The 24,708-nt window shown below is 41.3% G+C and overlaps 1 protein-coding gene across 8 annotated transcripts in view; it reads left to right on the top strand.

Moving 5' to 3' along the window:
- RAPGEF4 (Rap guanine nucleotide exchange factor 4) overlaps positions 1-24,708 on the top strand; it is a 291,090-nt gene that overhangs the window by 188,911 nt on the left and 77,471 nt on the right. For 6 of the 8 annotated variants that reach the window (XM_013052073.2, XM_004744081.3, XM_013052072.2 and 3 more), the window contains 4 exons: positions 16,644-16,697; positions 17,029-17,135; positions 20,826-20,947; positions 22,249-22,432. In XM_013052073.2, coding sequence (XP_012907527.1) covers positions 16,644-16,697; positions 17,029-17,135; positions 20,826-20,947; positions 22,249-22,432 — 467 coding nt within the window. Of the gene's footprint in view, positions 1-16,643; positions 16,698-17,028; positions 17,136-20,825; positions 20,948-22,248; positions 22,433-23,689; positions 24,445-24,708 lie in introns of those variants that run through there. The other 2 variants (XM_045066731.1, XM_004744082.3) reach the window with 2 other exon arrangements.

Genomic DNA, 24,708 nt, shown 5'->3' with positions numbered 1-24,708 from the left:
CTTGCAAAAACATGTGAACAGCTGAGGCTGTACCCTTCCTTCCTTCCTTCCTTCCTTTCCTGCTACTACACCCTCCTCTGCATTCTGGAGGGTCCCCCACTGTGTAAAAAGAATGAAACTTTCATGGGCGCCTGGGTGGCTCAGTGGGTTAAGCCTCTGCCTTCAGCTCAGGTCATGATCCCAGGGTCCTGGGATCGAGTCCCGCATTGGGCTCTCTGCTCAGCAGGGAGCCTGCTTCCCCCGTCTCTCTCTGCCTGCATCTCTGTCTATTTGTGATTGCTCTCTCTCTCTCTCTGTGTCAAATAAATAAATAAAATCTTTAAATTAAAAAAAAAAAAGAATGAAACTTTCAGGCTTTACTCAGAAGAGATTTACTGTAAAATGCAGTCTACGAGGGCGCCTGGGTGGGCTCAGTTGGTTAAGCGTCTGATTCTTGATTTTGGCTCAGGTCACGATCTCAGGGTCTGAGATGGAGCCCCTGTAGTCTCCCTGCTAAGCAGGAGGACTGCTTGAGACTCTCTCTCCCGCTCTGCCCTTCCCTGCCCCACACTCTGTCTCTAAGATAAATAAATCTTTAAAATGCAGCTTACCATTTCTTTAATTTTAAGCGGCACCGAGCAGAGATTTGTAGTGTTTCTAATGCCAGGTAGACATTGAGACCAGAAACCGGGTAGGCTGTGGAGTCCTCTCTTACTGTCTTGGGTGGGTGCCCAGAAAAGGCCTGCGTTCCCCCTACAGCAAGTCGTGACCACGTTCCCACACTTAGGCTGTTCTATTTCATAGTTGCAAACAACCCTTCCAGAATCTGGAGCTTTCTGTACCAGCAGCAGACGGGAACGAGCTACTTGGTGTTTTCTCTAAAAACAGCCTGTTAATCACCAGATCTTATACTGATTAACCTCAGTCTGGATGAAAGCTTTAACAAGGGGCTAGAGTAGCTTTGCTTTGTGCAACCCAACATTTCATCTTACAAGAGATAGTGTAACAAGACGTCCAGAGGGGAGCTGGAATCTTCATCTTATTCCCCTTCCCCCCCAAAATTATGTCCCCAGTTTAAGTTTCTAGTCAATAAAAGAACACAATAACATTTGATTCCTACTCATTGCGGTTGCAGATGTTTCAAGTATTTCTAAAAGCCTTTCAAATTACTTTGAATAAAAAGCTGCCGACCCTGAGGTAGTAATGGCAGGTTTCTAAAGTGTGATTAAGTCTCCATAAGCTTATTACTTCTCCAGTCATAGTAAGGCTTTAAAATTTGGGTTTCTTGTTCTTACATACTCTCCAAAAAATTAGAAAAATACAGAAAGGGAAAGGAAGAAAAATATGAGTGTAATGAAATGTTAAAAGTTTCGTATATTATACTGCTCATTTCTTTGGCCTTTGAAGATACACAGTTTGTGGATCTCATTGACATTGTCATCTGTACTCGTGCAATGTGATGATTAAAAGAGAAAAAGGAAGAAGACTGTGTTGAGGAGAACCTGGTTTATAAGCCAGCTATGAAATGAACTGGTATCTTAAAGTAGTATGTGTGCTTCCCTGGCTCGTTTTCATATTTTACAGGATAGGCTTTTTAGGACTTGGATGGTTTTTGTTTTGATGAGTTTTGTAAAGGCTCAAAAGGTTTCTTGAAAACATTAATAGGTTTTTGCTATTCCGGGAATTTCGCGTAATATAAATCAGAGGTACTGCTGCTGTCAGGTTCCTGAGCCCTTAAAGGTTATCAAAATCATTGTATGTTCCTGGCCTGTATGGGTACTAAAATAGTGTTTATTATAGCATTAGCCTACTGGATTGCTTGAGACAGAAAAAGAAATCTTTTAAAATTTCTAATCGATACTGACAAATACACCTACATGCAGAAGGCTGTTTAAAAGTCAATTTAGTGCATGATTTTCAATTCTAAGTGTAGGACAAAGAACTCTTTTTTTTTTTCATGGTAATTATTTTACCTTTCCCAACTGGGAGTTAGTTACTATGCTATTAAAATAATGGCTTGGGGCATTTTGCAAAGCATGCATTTAAAAGCCAGGGAAATGTATTTGTGTTTTCCTGTTGGAATTTTTTGCCTTAATTGATTAATTTGTTCCACATTAATATTTATTAGTTTTACTACAGAAACCAATGGCTATATTCTTATTTCTAGGACAAACTGCTTTGTAGACCTTCCTTGATATAAAGGAAATACAAAGGTCAACTTGAATGCTTCTCCCTTCCAGCCTCAAACACCTGACTTTAGATTTTGAACTGAAGACAAATGTTATTCCCAGGAAGGAAGAAGCAAAAGGAAAATGGTCCCTAAGTTGATCGCCAACAGCCAATAATGTTATTAGTCTTTCTGTGTCTAACCCTGGAGAGCAAACCTGGAATTTGAAAAATGAAAAGAAGAAAAATTCCTTCCATTCTTTTCATAATGCTACCAGGTGAAAGCTCCACAGAGGTTTCTCCACGTAGTAATCAAATAAATATTTAATGAATAATCTCTATGAACAAAGCACCACAGGGACTCCGAGATAACAAGGACACAATTTTTTATGTTAAGGAGCTCATGTTGTACTTGGAGAAACAGATATGCTCATCACTTGGCACTAGCAGTTGGATGTTTGCGGTAATGGGGATTCAGGACGCGCAGAGCAGCGCAAAGGTCAACTCAGGACACAGCTGAGGTCTGCAGGAAAGGTACTCCATAGAGTCCCTCAAAGTCAAGACATTCAGGAACACTTTGACCTGAGGCTGAATCCCCCAGATGGTCATTGAATTTTCTTCATCTAACACATTGATTATACATCTTCAAAGCACAAAGAATGAGAAAAATCACCTGTCGTGGGCTCATTTTTCTTTTTTCAAGTGGTTTCTGTAGCTTCTTAGATTGTATCAGAGGGTGTCTCTAATTGGGCCAGTCTCATTTTTTAAAACATTTTATAATCCAAACCTAGCTTTATAACCAAACTTAGCATAATTTTACAAGACTAATTCCCTTTGGATTGTAATGCATCATTTTAGCACAGTATGGAGGACATTCTCAAATAACTATGGAATAAATTGATATTTACGTGTTTTTATTCAAAATGGAAATATATAATGTGGTATTTTGTTACATTATATGTTATTATAATTGTGTTATTATGTTACATTATTTTAAGGATTAATTTATACTAAATGGGTTTGTAAGAATATTGTTTGAAAATAGTTGCAGATTTTTACGAGATGGGAATTTTGCCCTTTTTTTTCAGGATATGTAAGATAGATGTAATTTTGTGTATATATTATATAATATACATGCTTATATGTATAAATCTCTTCTCTGCATTCAGGTTTTAACAACCCAGGTTAGTAGCCATTTTTCCTGTTTTTTGTTTTCTTTTGTTTTGTTTCTGTTTTTAGTTTTGGGTTTTTTGTTGTTGTTTTTTTTTTTTATGAGAAGAGGATGCAAACTTTAGAATTTATTAACGTTCAGGTTTTAGAAATTTCACACCACAAACTGAAGCTCAAGTGTGTGACCCAAACTCTGCCAGTCTTTGCAGAATCCTTTTCTTTTGTTGAAGGTAGCAGGGGGAAGTCTGGGTCTTAGGGTGAGTGGCAGAGTTTCTGGGATCCACTGTGTACGCTTGGTAAGTTTCAGTGATGCCCCAGGGCGGAGGCCATGAGGGTGGGCCAAGGGAATGTGCACTGTGGTTTGGGGCTGGTTCCTGGTGGGGTCACCTCTCAGCTTGTCTCTCAGGTCTTCCAGAGATTCTCTGAATTTTTTTTTTTTCCTTAAAGATTTTATTTATTTATTTGAGAGAGAGAGACAGTGAGAGAGAGCATGAGCGAGGAGAAGGTCAGAGGGAGAAGCAGACTCCCCGTGGAGCTGGGAGCCTGATGCGGGACTCGATCCCGGGACTCCGGGATCATGACCTGAGCCGAAGGCAGTTGTCCAACCAACTGAGCCACCCAGGCGTCCCTGAATTTTTTACTATCCCTTAATAAATTCCTTTTCTGCCTCAACCATTTAGCATAAGGACAGAGACTAAGCTACACAGCAAATTCTGAACCTACTTTATGCCATTGATATTTAGATTCATATTGTAAATACTCCTTCATTTTCAAATACTAATTTCATAAATATTGAATGCGATTACTTTTCACCTTATTCCCTGAGGCAGATAATATAAGGTTATATCCATACTTGGAAACCTTCTTAAGTGTTTATGTAATGAATTTGGTTGAGATGAGTTATTTGTCATTTAGAAACTTTAAAGTGTATTATTTGTGAATGTTAAGCATATTATTCAAATACCCCTGAAGACCAGATATATTTTCTTTAATAAATTATAAGCACTTAATTTTCTTGGAAGGTCCTTGAATATATAAAGACAAAGTAAATAAAAGTGGTTTAGAAATTATTCCCTTTAACTAGAAAACATACTAATTTATTTGGGTAATATAAATGTTATTAGGGTGATGGCCTTATGATTACATCAACTTGACCCAATCTCGAGGAAGCACTCATAGCATTTTATAAGGGATTATGACATTGTGGATTCAAAGGGTGCTACTCGTAGTCATCTAATTCTCGGATGCTGTAAGTGTGATTCGCAGCCCAGTAGCATCAACATCATTTGACAGAAATGGAAAATTTCAGATCACACCCCAGACCAATGGAATTAAAGTCTGCATTTTAATGAGACCCCCCCATGTGATTCATACAGATATTAAAATTTGAGAAGCACAAAACCCAGCCCATTGAAAAAACTAAAGGCAGGGGGAGAGAAGCATAACTTAATAGTCCTCTCCATCAGGAAGTTTCTACTCAATTTCAAGTCCTTGAATCCACTTCTTCATACCGCAGTGGCAAAGGAAACAGCCAGTCATTTTCTTCTCAACACTCCTTTGTATACTTGAACACATAAGTTACCTTTTACCAACTCCTCACAAACCCCCAACCTGAAAATAAATTACCCCTTCCCATCTCACACAGAATTTTCTTTTCACTCACCTACAAATAAAATCTACTGGAAAGAATGAATCAATGAAGGAATTCTTCCATTCATTGAGTACTTATCAAGTAACTGCCGAGAGGTGGGGAATAGAACAGTGAGCAAAACCAAGTTCTTGTCCTTATGGAGCTAACATTTCAGTGGAGAAGGCACATATGAGAGAAGTATATAAAATGCGAGTGTGGTAGTGCTGTAGGAAGAGGGACAGAGAGTGCCAGATATGGGGTGGGAGGGGTATACCATAGGACAGGCAGAGCATGCAAGATGTGCCGGCCTCATCTTACCATGTCCTGCCCCTGGAACCAGCCATTTGTCCCAGGAAGACTTGATTTCCAAACTCAAGGTGTTCATTGTTATTGGTTTGGCCATTGTTTTGAAGCCTCATATATCTCAAGGGTTTTCAAGGACACAGGGATGATAAATTTAGATATCTCATAATTTCTTATGTGCTTTATCCTTCATTATGCATACAGTAGATTCAGGTTAACAATGCTATGTGTCTATCAATAAATGATTGTTAAATACATTATCTATCCTATGTATGCAATAGCATACCCAAAAGGGCATGGAGGAACACCAAAAAAAGGGTGACATAGCTTTTTTGTGCTCTGATATAAAAAGATTTTAAGACACATTAAGTGAAAAAAAAGCAAGGTCAGATCAATGTGTACACTATTTGTATGGAAGAGGAGTACGGGACAGAATATATATTTATTGGGTTGTATGTGTCAATTAATTGAGCATCTTCAGCACAAGAGATTTTTCTGGAATGTGTTATGCAAATTTTCTCCTGCTTTTGGACTATACCCAGCAAGATTCTGACCTCCTGTCTTCAGGGAAAGTACAGTTTTGATCAGAGCGTTTCGATATCATTCTATTTTTTTTTAGGGCTGGGGAGGGGCAGAGGGAGAGAGAGCAAGAGAATCTTAGGCAGTCTCCATGCCCAGCACGGAGTCTGATGCGGAGCTTGATCTCTGACCCTGAGATCATGATCTGAGCTGAAATCAAGAGTCAGATGCTTAATCAACTGAGCCACCCAGATGCCCCTGTATTCATTCTATTTTAAACTGTTAAATACATGTCAACTTCCAGTATACACCATGCCCAGATTTCAATTTGATGTTATAAAGGGAAAGACTAGAGTGCTCTAGATCTTTTATTAACAAGCACTAATCTCATAAAAGTTTTGAGAATTGAACCATGTCTCTAAATCTTACATTCACTTTGTTTCCTAAAATTGCTCAACATTCTATTCCCAAAATAGGGAGCAGGCAGTGCTTAATTCTGACATTATTGACAGAGTTTTTTATAATGGAAGAGAGGGCAAATGATGAACAAGGCTTAAATTTGCAGAGAGAAGAGGAAAAGGAAGTATAATAACCCATAAGTTTATATTTTCATGAAAATCACAGTTGTGGGGGGTAAACAGGCCACAATGGACAGTGACCTCAGTGAAATATTATGGTTGGCTTATTTTGCATCTCTTTGCTCCTATTACTGAAATGAAGATTTACTAGTAATATTATTATCACTATGTTATTATCACTAGTAATAGTATTAGCACTATGAGAAAATCTAGGCCTAATCCGGTTAATTCATAAGGAGAAAAATGAACCACTTTCTGTATGATCTCAAAGAGAACGATTCCGGCTGATAAAAATGGGTGCCTCTACAAAAAGTTGGCATTTCATTTTTTGCCTCCAAATACCTGGCTTAGGAGTATCTAATAGACATGTAGACACACCTCCTAGAAAGCAAACACTGAGAAGATCCTATATGTGAAAAGAAAGATTAGTAGCTAATTAAGGTTCTCTCCCACCACTAGAAGAAATTAGAAACAATTTTTATTGTAGATTAGGGCTTGACAGAATCATTCTAAAAACATGTCATCTTGCTGCATTGCATTGAGATATGCTGGAGAGAAACTTGAACCATTTGCTACCACCTGCTAGAGAGCAGCAATCCCAGACTAGTTAACACAACAAGCATCTGGGCAACCTTTTCCTGTAGGCGCTTCTTTGTTCCAGTTTCCTGGTCTCACCAAGCAGCCTTCAGACACTCGAAGTCTCTTCTGATCTATAAACCTGACCAAACAGACTACAACCTGAGGCTAAACTGTGGACTTCACTTCCCATAATTTAAAAGCCACTTTTTAAAAACATGAATATGCATATTAATTTGGTTGGATTGAGGAGTCTCAACTCAGTAAGATATACACATGAAATAATCCCCTCTCTCCAATGACCACTCTTAACTGTTGAGTGGCACACTCTTTCTCACTGGTATTTGGCAACCATAAAAATACCTCAGTCTTAATCCATAAATTCTCATTTCTTTGGTCCCTAAAAATATTATTTCAGTTATTATGGATTAGCCATGTCCATTTTTTTACATTAAGACCTTATTTTTTAGAGCAGTTTAAGATTCACAGAAAAACTGAGGAAAAGGCAGAGATTTACCATATACCCTCTGCTTCTACACATGCATAATCTCCCCCATTATCAACATTCCCCACCACAGTGGTACATTTGTTGTAACTGATGAACCTGCATTGGTACATCATAATCGCCCAAAGTCCACAGCACGGACTATGGCTCTCTTGGTTTTGTACATTCTTTTTTTTTTTTAAGGATTTTTATTTATTTATTTGACAGACAGAGATCACAAGGAGACAGAGAGGCAGGCAGAGAGAGAGGAGGAAACAGGCTTCCCGCTGAGCAGAGAGCCTGATGCTAGACTCCATTCCAGAACCCTGAGACAGTGACCTGAGCCAAAGGCAGAGGCTTTAACCCACTGAGCCACCCAGGCACCCCGGTTTTGTACATTCTAATGGGTTTAAACCCATGGATATATAGAGATACACAGATATATAATGACATACATCTATCATTATGGTATCACACAAAGTATTTTCATTGCTCAAAAATCTTGTGTTGGCTATCATCCCTCCCCTGCAATCCCTGACAACTACCGATCTTTTTAAATTAATTTATTTTTTAAATTAATCTCTATGCCCAATGTGGGGCTTGAACTCACAACCCCAAGATCAAGAATTGCATGCTCTATCCACTGGAAAAGTGAGGCACTCCTGATATTTTTAACAGAATCTACATGGTTTTGCCTTTTCCAGATTGCCATAATAGTTGGAATAACATATCATAGGCCTTTTCAGATTACTTATTTTACTTTTTTTGTGTGTGGACATTAGCTTTCAATTTCTTTGGGTAATTGTCAAGGAGCATGACTGCTAGATCACATGATAAGAGTACATTTAGTTTTGTAAGAAGATGTCAAATTTTCGAAGTGGCTTTCAAAGTCTTTCAAAGTGGCCACACCATTCCACGCTCCTACCAGCAGAGAATGAGAGTTCCCGCAGCTCCACATCCTTGATGGCATTTGGTGTTGTCAGTGTTCCGGACGTTGTCCATTCCAATAGGTATGTAGTGATAGCTCATTGTTGTTTTCATTTCCATTTCCCTGATGACATATGATGAGGAACACCTTTTCTTACGCCTATTTGCTATCTGTATATCTTCTTTGGTGAGGTTTCTGTTGAAGTCTTCAGTACGTTTTTAAATCAGGTTGTTTTCTTACTGTTCAGTTTTAAGAGTTCTTTGTATATCTTGGGTTATAGTCCTTTATCAGCTATGTCTTTTGCAAGCTTTGTCTTTTTCTCCCAATCTGTGGCTTGTCTTCTCATTCTCAACATTGTCTTTCACAAAGCAAAAGATTTTAATTTTAATGAATCCAGTTTATCAATTATTTTTCTCATTATTCTGCCTTTGGTGTATCCAAGAAATCATCATCATACCCAAGGTCGCCTATGTTTTCTCCTGTGTTTTGCATGTTGCATTCAGATCTGTGATCCATTTTGAGTTACTTTCTGTGCAGGGTGTACACACATTCTTTTTGTTGCATGTGGATGTCCAGTTGTTCCAGCACCTTTTGTTGAAAAGACTGTCTTTGCTCCATTGTATTGCCTTCGCTCCTTTGTCAAAGATCAGTTGACTGTATTTGTGTGGATCCATCTCTGAGCTAACTATTCTGTTCCACTGAGCTATCTGTGTGTTGTTTTGCTAACACCATACTATCTTGATTACTGTAGCATTATAGTAAGTCTTACAAAGTCAGACAGTGTCAGTCCTCTAACTTTTGTTCCTCTTCTTCAATATTGTGTTAGCTGGATCTTTTGCCTTCCCACATGAACTTTAATATCAGTTTGTGAATATCTACAAAATAACTTACTAGATTCATTTTTAAAACTTCTAGCTTTTGTCAACATCTAGTCTCTGAAGAAATGTGACTGGTGTGTAGAGAGGTGTAGTTGGCCTTCTCCCACATCTGCCCCATTCTGCTCTGCTTCTCTGTGCTGGTCAATGGAGGAAGAAAGAAGGAAGACCTTTCTTTCTTGGAGTTTCTATCTCTCTGTTTACATTACCCAATCCAGTATTGCATATTGTCTACCTTTTTATTAGCATTATTAATGGAATACAATTCCATTGTTAATATATTAGTCATAGTAAATTTAAAATTCCTGTTTGACAATTCTAAAGCCTGTGTCCTGAGTCCGGCTCTGATGCTTACCATGTCTCTTTAGACTCTGTTTTTCCTTGCCTTTAGAATGCCTTGTAATTTTTGGTTGAAAGCCAGATATGATATACTGAGTAATAGGTACTGAGATAAATAGGTCTTCAATGTGAGGTTTTATGTTAATCTAGCTAGAAGCTGGGCATTGTTTAATGTTTGTTGTAACTATAGATACCAAAGTTTTCAAATTCCTCTAGTTTTTGTCCCTGTCGTATTTGGGCTTCCCTAAGAAACCCCTCCTTAGATAGAGCCTGCATGTTGTAACTCCTTTGGCTGTGATCCACTGTTTTTATACTGGTATGTTAGGAGCCTGTGGGGGAAAGGAGAGTGTCCTGTAAGTCATCATTAAGTCTCAGTCATTGAGTAGGTATGTGTCTTGCCCAGTGACCTTCACAGCTGTTTCACAACATTTTATTTCCTCTTTAGGAGAGAGAGGAAGACTAGAGGGGGCTCGAGTCAGAGAAATGCCCTTCCCCCAAGTGAGATAAGACTCTGGTGAAATCTTCTCCCTGGAGACTAGGCCTTTGTTATGGAGAATGCTCCGCTGTATTTCACAGTGCTCTTCCCTTCTCCTGCCAGAGCCCCTAGAAGGTCTTTTTTGGCTCTTCACCCAGAGAACCTGGTGGAGTTCCAGGAGGTAAAACTCACAAAAGTGTGGGGGCCCACCTAAGTCACACCCCCCTCCCAGAGTGTCTCACTCTCAAGTCACTTCAGCAATTCACCAAAATTACCTCTTTTAAGACATAAACTGAAGCATACTAAAAGGTTTTTTGTTTTTGTTTTTGTTTTTGAGCAAAAATTGATTTGAATCTGGCAGAACCAAACTGAATGATCAGGAGCGCTCTGCTGATAGGATCTCAGGGAGATACTTTGATAAGAAAAGGTAGAAGCAAAGTAAGGAAATTATTGGCTCACTAGGACTCCAAACCTAGTCAGTTGCCTGTTGGATTGCTTATGCCTAGGTTTCAATCTCATAACCTGGAGGCATTTATAGGCTTGGATTTTGGTTTGCTTAAGTAAGCAAGCTGTCTTGGCATTAGAGCCACATCTGTCTAAAGCTTTCTCTTCTAACTGAACATCATTTGAGGATTCCTAACAGTCTGTGGCTTCTGCTCCAGATGGGCAAATCTCAAGTTTGACCCTGGATTCCCTTCTCTCTCCAGATTTGGGGGCAGCAGTTTGCCCTGAGATCTCTATTCTCTGCCGGGCCCAACAAAAGCCATTTTCACCTCGTTTAGCTTTTTCTTGTTGTAGGGACAGGAGTAGCAGCTTTCTGTCTTTGCACATGTAGAAGCTGAAACTGGAAATCTATAACCCAATTTTGAACTAAAAACTTTAAGAAAGACTTAAAAAAAAAAAAAAGTGGCCTACAGATAGAAGCCAAAGAGCTCTTATAGATGATTTTTCCATTATTCAACAAGTGGAAAAACTTATGTAGTTATTTCAGAGTGGTGAAATCTGTTTATAAGTCTGACTTAGTTCTTTCTTTAATTTTGTCTGGTCAAAGAGTGCTAACACTCATTATCAATAATGATAATTATTATAAGAATGAGATGTACCTTTCAAGGGGACTTAGTTGTATTATTCCAAAATTCCAAGGAATGTAACTCCTAAGAGTATATCGTTTTCACTAAAAAATTGAATATAATTTTCCCCAGCTCCTGGAGCTTTCCTCACTTGAAATTGGAAAGGGGACTTTGAAATCCAAAATGTTGTTGCTTCTATTCCTTGACTCATATTGCCTCCCTCATGGTTTAGCCCATAGAAGTCTTGCTCCCCGTCAAGATCAAGAGCTCATTCAGACCCAGTACTTCATCAGCCTCTACTTCAGCCTCGCCTGTCGCTCCGCACACAACACACCTTCAGTAAATACTTGCATGAAATTGGACGTAGACTTCTGTGACTTTATGTGCTGGGTTGCCAGAGCTTGCCATGAGCTTTGGTCCCAATCTAGCTTGTTACTCTTATCTCTTGGCTTAAAATATTGTGCCTTGCAAAAGGCTTCTGTGAGCAAACACTTGAGTAAAATGAATTACCCCCTTTCAAAAGGGCCTGAATATGGTTTTTCACAAGACCTATTACCATGCCTTATACCTCATTGTAATCTACTGGGGAGTTATTGTGCATTTTGTAATGGAGGCTAAATTCCTATTTTTCATCACCTGATTAGTATTTCTAAATTGGCTCTGGTGCCAAAAGGAATATTTTCCCTTACTGTTTCTCCTTTTCAGTAGTAATATAAATATAATAAAAAGCAGTAGAATACATCCCCTCTCCAGAAACAAACAAAAACCAATTACAGTCAATCCTGAGGGAAGTCTTCGGTAGAGAAAGCCAAGAAAAGCATAGAGAAAGCTGAATACCTCTGCTTTTCTCTGTTCTCTCTGTCTAGCTTTTTAGGATCATATTTTCACAGACCAGTTTGGATTCTTTCATGCCCAGGTGGGGAGGAGGAATTTTTCTCCTCAACGCATGATTGATGTGTTGAAATGTAAGCAATTTAATCGGAGAGAGGTCCGCTTGTTTTAGGGCTTATTTGTGATGTGTGTTTTCTAGCTATAGGACAAAACTCTGGGCAGCCCCAGCAAACAGACCAAAGAGGCATTAATGAAGGCTCAGCCTGCTAGCTCATCGTCCACCTTCCTTGCCTGTGGCGGACAGGAAGAGTGCCTGGGAGGATGTGGAATCGAGGAAGGGTGATTCCCTGTCCCTGCTCTCTGGCCACTGCCGCCGCCCTGCTGTGCACGTCCTGGATCCTCGGGTCCTTGAAGCAGCTCTTGCCCTTCCCGCCCTCAGCTGTACATCACAAGGGGGGCAACTTCGGCAGAGAGTGTATCCCAGGCTGCTCTGCCATGGTTTTGCTTTGAGGGCTAGTTTTCTTGCTTTGATCATCTCACTACCCTAATACCACTGAGCTACTTCTTTCCCTCTTCTGTGTCACCTAATCATTTACAAATGAAATTCCTTTCCTTCTTTCTCTGGCTTCTGGCTGGAGGGAGATTGAAGGCAGGAGGGTTCTCCCCTCCCTCTTGGAACTGGGAGGCAATGGCTTTCCCACTAGGACGTGGGGATGCCGGGGTTCCAGCTTCACCAGGATGCCCGACTCAGGCTCTGGTCCCTCTGTCCCCCCACCAGAGGGCTTCCTGCTTTGCTGACATCTGGTTTTGGCTTCGCGGTTGCCTGTTTACCCTTGCAGCTCCTCCACCATCCATAAAGCCTGTTTCCAGCATTGAATTCCCTCTGTGGGAGATCCTGAGTGGTTTCATTATCCTGCTTACTCTTTGACTGCTACCCATATCCCTGGGTATGTATATCCCTACCAAATATACCCTGGTATATTTGTCTCAGCCCGGCAAGGACAGCTCCTCGATGCCACATGTTTTATTGTCACAAACAGGTTTTTTAGAAAGTTAATTCAGACCAAGCATGATGCATTAATGCTAATGTGTCATCTCAGTGGGTCACTGTGAATACTTATTGCTAAAAACTCATAAGGTCAAATCTGATATCTGATCTCTTAGAAGGGCTTAGATGCACTTTTCTCAATAGACTTGAATCAAGCAGAACATTAGCTCTTCAAAGGGTGAGCAAAGATGTCTCTCGAAAAAAAAAATGAGGGTGGGATCGGGTCATTGTACCTGCGGCATAGACACGGGAGTGGGGTAGACCTGCATCCCACCCCCAGATCTTCCAGGTCTTATCTGAGTGAGCCCAGTCCCTATGTGTCTCTGGCCTTAGCGTTCTTGAGGAAAATGAGATAGCATAGACAGAGGTGCACATGTGGACAACACGTGTAGAAAGCCTGGCATAGGAAATGCTTGGTCTTGCCTTTAGAAAGGCTGCTTTTCTTGTTTTGATTCTCACTAATGTTACCATGCTGCTTCTTTCCCTCTCCTGTTTAACCTAATCAGTTGTAAAATGAAATTCCTTTCCTCATTTCTCTAAAGCACAGCTAAGGTGAAATTCTTAAAAGGAACTTTACTTGAAAGCCAAGGGAAACCAAAAAGGAAGTAAGCGGATCCCAAAGCAATAAAGCCACGCTCATAATGGGGGGGGGGGCGGTCCCTGAAAGGCACTGGCCAGTGATTTTTTTTTCTCAGGGACCTGGACTGCCTATCACAGATGCCCTCCATCTCACCACCTCTGGCTGCGAGGCATAGAACATGGATTCTCACCTAAGTAGATATAGTGTCCACTTTCAAAGACAGATTTTTATTCCCCCAAAATAAAACTTACCCTGCTTTCACCCTACATGGGTTCCTTGGAGGTTTTATTTAAATAAAAGGACTGTCCCCTTCTCAAAGCATCCATTCATTGTGTTACTCCTGAACCTACAATCTTTGAGCCAGAAAAGGTTCTGAGAACGCTGCCTTTCAACAGATTAAACAGCCTCTGGGTCCTGGAACCGGTACTGGGATTATCAGGTTGAATGGCAACCTTGCGTACATTTTTACCTCTTTAGAAGTTGCAGATCAAAGGAACAATTCTGGTTGAAGCCTGAGGTCTCCCTTGCTTTCGTAATACTTTCTTTTGAGGGTTCCAGAGAATCAAAAAGGGAGCTATAGAAATTAATTAATCAAGGGACCACTTTTAGCATTCTGTTCAAATATAGCCACTTCTGCAGACACAAATAAAAAGATTCAATCTTCAAATAATGTTTTCTTGCTCCTACCAAAGAATAAATATTCATCAGTAATCCTCAAGCCTGGGCATCTTCTGGACCTCTCTCCCAGCTAGCCTCTCAAATACTACTGCAAAGGAAAGTTAACTTTCCTAGGAAAGAAAAGGTCCCCTCAGAAGCTCATCCCACATTCCTCTACTCTATTCCTCTTCTAAGACAAGAAGGAGAAATGGGTTTCTGTTATCTTCAAGAATAACCAGAAGCTTCTACAACTTACCTACATCACCAGGCATAGTCCTAGACATAGAAACCAACCCACGTAATGTAAAGAAGTGGGATACATGACTGCTGGGAGCTCCCAACTCAGCAATGATCAGCATGTTTTAACCGCTCACATTTCCAGAGCCCTGGTGCATGCTGGTCTGGTGCTTTTGAACAGTTTTTCAGGTGACTTGGGATCACACAACTCCGTCTTCTTTGAGGAAGTCGTACAAACACAGGGCATCGTCACTCTCCCAGCTGAAGACCTGCCCTAAGGGAGGGTGGACGATTTCTGGGCCAAGTCAATCTCTGTTGAATTGAACCAGGCTGACATTCCTTGGCCTGTGCTGGTTGTAAGTGGTGTGCTGCTGAAACACTATAGCTGTGCTTGACGCCTGTGCTCTAGTGATTTCGACAGGAGGGAAAATAAGTCTCCTTGATGCACGGGAGGGGGTGGAAATGTTTAAGTAAGTCAATGAGATTTCAGTCATTCAGAGTAAATCTGCATCTCATCTATGCTCTTAAAACTTTGTATTCTGTCCCCATTTCCTTAATTCTATTATAATATCAAAGCAGCAACTCATCTGAAATTTGCTGTTGATAAAAAGGGAGGTGTATATTTATACATGTATATTTACATTTAGGTATGTATTTTTAATTAATATTGACTTTTATTTCCTCTATTGATTCTATTTTTTTAAATTAGGACTAGAGGGAAGATCTACCAGTTGATTTTCAGTGTAATGGCTTGAATTTGCAAGAAGTAGGGTTTTAGTATAATATGTAATAATGTCATATTAGGGGTTTTTTTGTTTGTTTGTTTACTGCTATAATGAATTACCACAAGCTTAGTGGCTTTAAACAACACAAATTAATAATTCCACAGTAGTGTAGGTTAGAAGTCTGAAATGGGTCTCACTGGGTTAAAAATAAAGGTGTTGGCAGCCAATTCCTTCCAGAGGTTCTAATGGAAAAACCGTATATTGGTTCACCTTTTCCATCTTCTAGAGGCTGACTTCCTTCCTTGGCTCTTGTCCTCTTCCATCAGCAAAGCCATCAAAGTCAGGCCAAGTCTGACTCACACTGCTGTCTCTCTCTGATAACACTTTCACTTCCCTCTTCCATCTTTTAAGAGCTCATACGATCACACTGGACCCACTGGGAAAGACCAGGATAATCTCCCTATTTTGAGCCTTAACAACCACATCCATAGAGTCCCTTTTGTCATGTAATTTAATATATTTACAGGTCCTGAAGATAAGGGTGTGGACATCTTGGGGGGAGGGGGACATTATTCTGCCTGTCACAATCTCATAACTAAAAGTGCCGTCATTTCCTACCTTCTAGAAGTAGCATAAACCACATATTGATGGTTCTGCCACTATCTGTGGCCACACATATCTTTCTCCTCCATTTGGAAATGCCATTGTCAGATATTACAGAGAACTAGAGAGAGGGGTTTGGTAGCACTAATGGACTTACCTATGTAGCTGTGTGCCAAGAGATTTTCCTGGGTTCCTAATTCAGCAGCTTCATCTGAAGAATGTAGATAATGGTGGGAGCTTCATGCAGATCCTAGAGCTGTTCTGACAGCCACAGAATCCTGAAAACTGTACATCACTTTACCAATGAAAGGGAGGGTGCAGTAGCTATCCCAGTGTGTTCTAGGAACTTGAATACATAAAACCACCAAGAAGGATCATTTAGAAATTTAAAGTTTTTTCCTAAAATTACAAATTGAAAAAAAAAAAAAAAAAGAATCTTAACTACATTACAGGATGAAATCGCTCATTTCCTTTCTAAATCAATACTTTATCCCTATCTCCTGAGATAGGTCATTTTAATCTCCATACATGTTTATCTTATTTCGCTTTTTCTTCTGCTCTGATGTTTGTTATGCTTTGAGTAGATATTGATTCCCTTCTCATTAAGCCTGCAAACATCTAATCATTCCTATCTGTTTGGTTTTTTTCATTTTTAATAATTTATATTTAAATTCTGGCAAATTGAAGGTCTAATTTTGCCCTTTGAATGCCTCTGCATTCAAGTTATTCAGGCAGATTTTATCTCTTGTTTTTTTTTTAATTCTACTTTAAGTTTTATAAAAATGGATATTTCTTATTATCCCCAACCCATAATTTTCTTTAGCGAACTTTTTGTTTAATTTTCTTTTGCCTTAACATTTTATTTTTCAGACACCTCTCATTGAACCTCACGTTCCTCTTCGTCCTGCTAACACCATTAGCAAGGTAATGGGATGTAGGTGGGTTGATGAGCCGTCAACTTAAGAAGTGGTTACTTCTTAAGTAACCGCTGGAGGTGGTCCATATGTCAGAGCATCATATCAGGAAACCTTGGATACATTTTCTAGACACAGTAAATATCCAGTGTGTTTCAGTTCTTAAATAAAACAGTGACATGTCAGACAAGCGAACAATATAAATGTGTGAATGAGTTGTATTTGGTGAAGCCAGAGTCAGAAAGTGATTTAAGTATTCATCTAGGTTTGTTTGGTTTTTTTTTTCCTTATATAATTTCTCCTTCTTCTTCTTCCTCTCCTTTCACTGGATTAAAATCCAGGTCCCTTCAGAGAAGATCCTCAGAGCTGGAAAAATTTTACGAAATGCCATTCTCTCTCGAGCACCTCACATGATAAGAGATAGAAAATACCACCTGAAGACGTACAGGTATGTGCAATAACCCCAAAGCCCTGGGCCCTTCAGACTCATGTCCAGGGAAATTGGAACAAACTTGTATTTTCTTGTTTTCCATCTGCGGGCAGCTTGTTTTCTAATCCTCCAGGTTCTGGAACATCTAAGCTTGTTTTTGTCCCCTGCTTAACTTTAATTATCCTTCATATTCCCAGCAATTACTCCTAAACTAATTTGCTTGGGCATTAGTTTAATTGTGATAAACAAAGAGAAGAAAAAATTTTTTATTTATGATTGCTAATTTTTTTAGGCAAATCATTTACTGAGCATTTATTTACTCTTGAAGCCCTCTGCCAGGCCAGTTTCCATACATTATCCTATTTCATCCTTACCACAACCCTGGTGGTAGGTGTTAGGCCATTTTTCAGATGATAAAACTGAGGCTCAAAGAGATTAAATAGTTTTCCTTGTCCAAGTCACAAGTCTAGTGAGTGGCAAAGCCAGGATTTAAACCGACCAACCTTGGTTGATGTCCAAGCGCAGTGATCTTCAGTTCCTTCTATTATTCATTCATTCCTCAAATGTATTAAGTACCTACTGGGCACCAGGTGCTATTGTGTTCTAAGCCCCAAGGATACAGGAGTGAACAAAATTGTTATACAATGTTCTTTACAGAGTTTATTTTCTACTGTAGGGTTTCATTCTAGTATAAATATAGTGAGATAGGCAACTCTGTATCACATCTATAATCATTTACAATAAGGACTCATTAGAGCTGTCACTGGAGTTAAGACCTTATTTAGCTGAATCTTCTGGGATGACTGAAGAGTGGAGGTCAACTGAAGATTCATGTCTGCTTTGGGCTTTTTTTTTTTTTCAATTTGACAAGGATTTAGGAACTGGAATTGTCTATGTATGGCACACAAGTCTTCACTCTCTCTTTTCACCCATGGATCACCCTCGTAACCCTCTCTCAGCAATCTCTCAACTCTCCCATTTAGCCTAGACATGACTTCAGAAACCGTCAGACCTGGCATGAGCCATGACCCATTTGATTCACATGAACCAAATTCCTAAGGCACAAGGAGAAGCTAGATGATGAATTTTAAAGTTATCATGAAGGATATATATCTTCCTAGTGACTATCAACTATGACAGAACCTGTAAAATTAGACCTGATTCACCCTACAGCGAACCTTCGAATACATGTGCCTGAAGATCCAGTCTTTTTCCCAAGGACGGAGAAAGAAAAACATGGCAAACTCTTCTCTGTACTCCATGCAAACAAACCCTCTTCAGCTCGTGCTTGTCATGAACATGTTTACAAGACCCAAACTGACAGTATATTTTTTACATTAATTGGCCTCTTCTTGGATAGAATTTTGGAAATGAGATAGTCTTATCAACACATTCCATTTCTTAAGACAGATTATTCATCTAGCCCTTTTCATGTTGATATTTACCAGCTACCATTTTGGATTACTGCATTTGGAACTCCAACCCTAGAGGTTCATTCTTTTGAGTCTGTGGTCTCTACACACTGCTATAATTTTAAGAGAAGTAAAGGTTTAAAAAAGAAAAAAATCATGTGTCACATGTTCCCAGAGAGTTAGAACACCTTAACTCATTAAGAAATCTCAAAATCTCATATGGCTAAAGGACCTTTTTCTTTTTAAGTCTTTATTATTTTTTTTTCTGACTTAAGATATGACTATGCTTTTCCAAGTGTTGACTAGCATTAGGGAAATTCCATTAAAATATGTCATCTTTGTGACAAAATGGAAACCAGTAGTCAGAAACCATAAACTCTTTCTTGCTCCATAGTGTTAACTTTTTAAATCCCTAAAATATAGGTGTCATGTCTGTTCCACACCCTATGACACAAATTAATGATCTGTTGGTAATAACCCATGGACTCAATTGAAAGCTGAAGGGATGATTTCTTTTTTCTGTATCCCAGTTTGAGTTCCTTGCCCCCACACCTTGTACTTCTCAGTTCCATCTCTCTCCTTCCTATTCTCCACCTCCTTATGTCACTGCTGCACTATTAGAGCTTTGAAGTCTCCCCAGATGCAGTATCATCCCCAGTGATCACCATGCTAAGGTCTGCTGTTAATTCTGAAGTGGCTAGAGATCATTAATGGAGGGGAAACCCAGTGATTCCATCAGATGCAAACGGCAAGACCATGTGTCTTTGCTCTGCTTCTGATCGCAGGATTCTCATACCCTGTACAAGGGCCCAGGTGCTCTGGGATCATCTCAGATCCTTTTAGTAAAGACAGTCATTGAGTTAAAAGCCACATGGATTTAATTTTTTATTCTTTTATATGACTTTTCCCATTAAGAAATTCTCAAATTAGAAGAGGCATGTTTTGACAGGTCATATGTTTAGGATGAATAGTAACTAGGTGCACCCTTTGCTCACTGAAGTTCTTTATGGAGGTATAGTCTGTTTTCAGGGCAGCCCTGGAAACCTGATGGCCTTCTCAGTACATTTTCCTGGTGAAATATTCCAGAGTTGGACCTGGATCCGGGCATCCCAGGAGCTTGGACAGATCTCAGAGTGCCTAGAATATTAGAACTGGAAGTGGCCTTAGAGGCCATCTTTTCTTCCTTGTTTTTTTGTTTTTGTTTTTTGTGTTTGTTTGTTTTGTTTTGTTTTGTTTTGTTTTGCAGATGAGAAAACCAAGAATCAGAGAGTTTAAACGATATGGCCCTAGTCACATGGCTACTAAGTAGCAGACCCACTGCTGTATCTCATGACCCCTCCCAGGCTAAGCCTCTTCCTAAAGTGCACAGTGCCGGGAAACTTCCAAAAGGTTAAACTAGAGAGGAGCTCCCTGAACTCCACCCCAGAGATGGTGCCATCCTTAGCTGGGGAGGGGAGGCCACTAGTGACACAGACCCAGCTGCTCTGTGACTTCCTGTGTTGTCCCATAGGATCCGCTCCTAAGGCTTCAAGATTCCATTTCCACCTTTGAATCATCATGCCCCAAACACCTGCCCTTCTCTCCCACCCCAGTGTGTGTGTGTGTGTTTATGTTTCCTAACTAATGCACGGAGTTTGCCCATCCCAGCAAACTTACCACTGAGGGGCAACTTGGGGGTGAATGTGTGACTATTACAGAAAGCGTGTGGAGCTCCTCAGATGACAGGCTCTGCCGCAGTGCTGATGCTCATTATATAGGACTTTTTTCAAAGAGATTTGCATCGCTAATTGCTTGTTTCTCCCAACACCCCTATGAGGAAGATCAGTAGTATTACTTGAAAATATAAAGTGCTATATAATTTTGCACTTATACAGCGCCTTTCATGGAGCACCTCCAAGTGCCTCACAAACATTAACCCCTTCCTCACAAGGCTCAGGTGAAGGAAGTCAGAATTCCACTTTGCCTTCCTTTTACACAGATTTTCTGGGACGGCCCTGAGGCGAAAAGGTTTCTGTCCCTGGGGTTAGCTTGTTAGGTCATGTTCCCCATCTCATGGACCTTCAGTATCCCCTAGAGCTGCAGTTGGTAATGCTCTTTTATTGCCTGGAAGGTTCCCCTGTGAGCCGAGTGGTTTTACTGTTCTGTGTGAAAATTTGAGAACCGGAGGCCACACTATGCCATGATTTGTTGGCCTGAGACCTCTTATGGTGGAAGAACGCAAGCATTTCAAAAGCCATCTCCCAGCTTTCGTCTGCAAGGGGATGACTTCCCACCCTTTGTGTCCCCCTCTCCCTAGGCAGTGCTGTGTGGGGACCGAGCTGGTGGACTGGATGCTGCAGCAGACTTCATGCGTTCACTCCCGAACTCAGGCTGTTGGCATGTGGCAGGTGCTGGTGGAGGACAATGTTCTCAACCATGGTAAGATGAGCCACGGTCCCGGGAAAACCCTCTGCAAGGGCTAAGTGCATTTCCCCCGTGAGTTGTTGCTACAGTCCCACATGGTCAAGAACTATGATCCCTTCAGGGGCCTGCAGAGCTAGGATCCTCATTTAGCAACACAAATGCAGCAAGTGGAGGCGATCGGTTGCTCTGTTCCCCCACTGTGCCTTCCTAACTTGGGAGAATGTAGAAGGGAAAATGAAATTATGGCCAGAGTGCATCAGTTCCAATTATGTTTATTAGTTTGCATTCACGGCTCATTGATCGTGTGATTATACTCTGAGCACAGCCATCCTGTCGCAGGGGCGGAATGAAGAGCAACGAAACGTGTGGCTGGGCTGATGGTGTGAAAGAAAGTAATGAATTCCAAAGCTGCCTTTTAATGGGGGTGTCATCTGGGAGGGCCAATTTGTACACACACAGGATGGCCATATGGCTCGAATGCAGATTCTGATTCAGCAGCTTTGGGATGGGTCTTGAGGATCCGTATTGCCAGCCCACTTCTACCTGAGGCCCATGCTGTGGTCTGGGATCATATATTGAGCAGCAAGAATCTACTCCTCCACTGCATCTTTCTGTAGTGTCGGTGCTCCATCCTGAAAGGGGGCTTTAAAGCCTTAAGATATAGCAATGAGAGATTCTGAGCCAACTGACTGTCCCACCAAGATCTAAGTCTTTTTCTTTAAAAGGAATGAGAAAAAAAAAAAACAACAACTTTTAAAATCTCAACTGTTCCTTCTAAGGTTATACGACCTAGAAGCTTGGTCTAGTCAGTTTTGTTCAAACAATTAATTTTACTCTAAGATTTTTTTCCCCCCCAGCGCAGACAGACATGTTTACAAACAGCACACACAGAAAGAAAGGCATGAATCCTGATCCCTATTAAGTAGGGTTGTTTGAAGTCTGGGCTCAAAAACCAGTATAGAGCATCATTTAGCAGTTGGTTATTTTCCTGTTAGGGGCACAGGGCCCACAGGCTAGAAAATGTCACCAGAGCAAATTTTGCGGGTCAAAGTGCTCATCTCCGAAAAGTTGGCAGGCTCAGCATTAGACAGGGGCAGGGCGAGCTGGAGCCGGGCGGGTCCGAGAGGGCGGCGAGGTGCCTGGCCGCGGCGTGGGAGGTCACCTCTTCCAGCTGCACGGCGGTGGGCGAGGCGGAGGGAGGGCCCTAGGAGGCTCAGCACTTCGCTGTCACTTGGCTCTTGCGGCCGAGAGCTTCTGGTAACGGGGCTGGGAGGCCGAGGGACACCGGGTGACGCCTGCCTTCATGTTCCATCTAGTGGACCAGGAGCACCACTTCCAAGACAAATATTTATTTTATCGATTTCTGGATGACGAGCACGAGGATGCCCCCTTGCCTACTGAGGAGGAGAAGAAGGAGTGTGATGAGGAGCTGCAGGACACCATGCTGCTGCTGTCGCAGATGGGCCCTGACGCCCACATGAGGATGATCCTTCGCAAACCGTGAGTGAGGGCGCGCCGGCGCCCCCTGCAGGTCCCCGGGGCCGCGGCGGGAGCGAGGGAGCCGGGCTGCTTTCCAAAGTCCTGGCCTTCACCAGGGGCCCAAGGAAGAGGCTCTGAGGGGCGACACAGCAGCGTTTGACCCCCCCTTCGTCTTATTTTTGAGCTAGAGAATTCCATTTCCCTTCCGCATGAGTTAAAACCGTACAGATTTTTAGCGGTTGGTTCAGGATGTCAACACGGAATCCACCTATTAAACGACCTTTGGGCGATGTCGAACAGAAACTCCTCAGTTTCTGTGCCAGACTGCGACAGCCCCTTTCTTTCTAATGCAAGAGGATGAGGGTCATCAGAACGCCTTCCATCTCCCCCTTCCCTCTCAGCCAAAATCCCCCCCCCCCCCCCCCCGCTTCAGTTACAACCCATCAGCTATGTTGGGGGATTCTGAAATGTTTAATCAGGTGGATTCGGGAAGAAGTTACTGAGCCCCTCTTTTACTCAGGGAGCTCTCCCGGTTGCTCTGGGGCATGCAGAGAAGCATATGCCACGGCCCCAAGCTGGGGGAAACCTTTTCAATAAGGGATGACTGGGCACTTGGTTCTGAGGCCACCGCATACAGGCTTGTGTTTTTCTTCTGGGAATAAAACGGCCCTCCACCCTGCGACCAGGGCGAGCAGCCATGGATGTCGCTCTGAGTCACCGGCTTGGCCAGCCTCCGTTTATTAGCGGGCCTTGACAAGAGCATTGAACTTTGCATGTCTTTTATGTCCACTGGGCCCTTTCCAAAAGTGCCAAGTCCCTCAGACCAACTTCCCCAACATCTGCCACTTAGACCAACTTACAGTACTTCTCAGTGCTCCTGTTTCCTTCCTTCAATATATTTTATTTTTTTGTCAAGTTATGTCCCCTTGGTCAAAACTTTCTCTTGAGCCTTCATGTGCACACCATGTGGATCAAAGGTCTACCCTGATTCCAGTTAGCACCATCATTTTTAGCTTTAGTACATGGGTTCTGATTTGGTCCTTTTAGCCTCAAAACCCTTCCTTCAAACAAACATTTTATGGAAAAATCCAAACCATCAAACAGAAAAGCCAGGACTTCACTGACCTAATTATAAGTAGCATCTGAGAATATTGCCCAGGCAGTGGGTGCTGTATCTGCAGATCACAGGTGTGGGTGGCTAAGGGGACACAAGAGAATCATCAGGACATGGAGGACTCAGATGAACACTGTGCTAACCCGTGTTTTCTTTCACATCAGCCTGCATCCCCTCTCCCTGGATCCATCCACTTCTTGCTGCCACTTTCATTCAAGCCAACACCATACAGTGGTTCTGAATCAGAAGTGGGACAGCTCCTAAGGGGCATTTAGAAAGGAGAAGGGTGTTTTGGTTGCATCAGTGCTTGGGGGAGCACACTTCTGCCATTCACCTGGCGGTGGCTAGGACCAAAGGATGCTCAACACACCCAACAAGACCTAGGACCCTACACAATAAAGAGCCATCCTGAAACTAATGCTGCTGTTGAGAAACATTTCTTTAGGTTGGGAGTTTCTGAAAGGCAAGGGCACATCTCATTTTACTTCATTCATTCATTCATTCATTCATTTAACCAATATTCGATACACACCTATTTTGTTTTAGAAACTATGTTAGTTGCTAAGGCTGAAGCATCAAATAAAAGGGTTGCATCTCCTTGCTGGAGCTTTCTGCCTAGTCCAAGAGACAGACCTTCAACAGTTATGCAAGGAATAATTTTATCATAGCTGTTGTACATGCTACAAAGGAAAATGTAGTGAATATTAATAGAATATAATATGGAAAGGGGAATTTAATCTGGCATAGAAGTTAGAGAAAGCCATATTCCTAGCTCTGTGCATTCCACCCAGCAGACCATCATTAACATTTGCTGGGTGAATGAATGGTCAGACGAATATATAGTCCCAGCTAATGTGCCCTCAGCTCTTTAGTTGCTTCAAGGGAGGCAAAAATGCCATTTGATTCACAGAGATTTTTGAGTATGGGCCAAAGAGGTTTTTTTGGTTTTTTTTTTTTTTTTGAGGTTTTGTTTTGTTTTGTTTAAGTAATAAAATGGTTCCTGCCTTTGGAAATTTTATAATCCAGTAGGGGGAGGCATTCCCAAATTAGATCCTGATGCAACAAATATTTATTGAGTGCCTGCTGTGTGCCAAAAACATTCATGCTAATTGCTTGATTCACCCCCACAAGAGCCTGAGAGCTGTTTTCATGAGTGACCCTTAGAAATAGGAACCTTGTTCTT

Source organism: Mustela putorius, unplaced genomic scaffold (genome assembly GCF_011764305.1).
Source record: "Mustela putorius furo isolate JIRA1106 unplaced genomic scaffold, ASM1176430v1.1 tig00003869_pilon_pilon_pilon, whole genome shotgun sequence".
NCBI lineage: Eukaryota > Metazoa > Chordata > Mammalia > Carnivora > Mustelidae > Mustela > Mustela putorius.
Note: the sequence above shows the minus strand (reverse complement) of the source record. Positions and strands in the feature narration are given on the sequence as shown.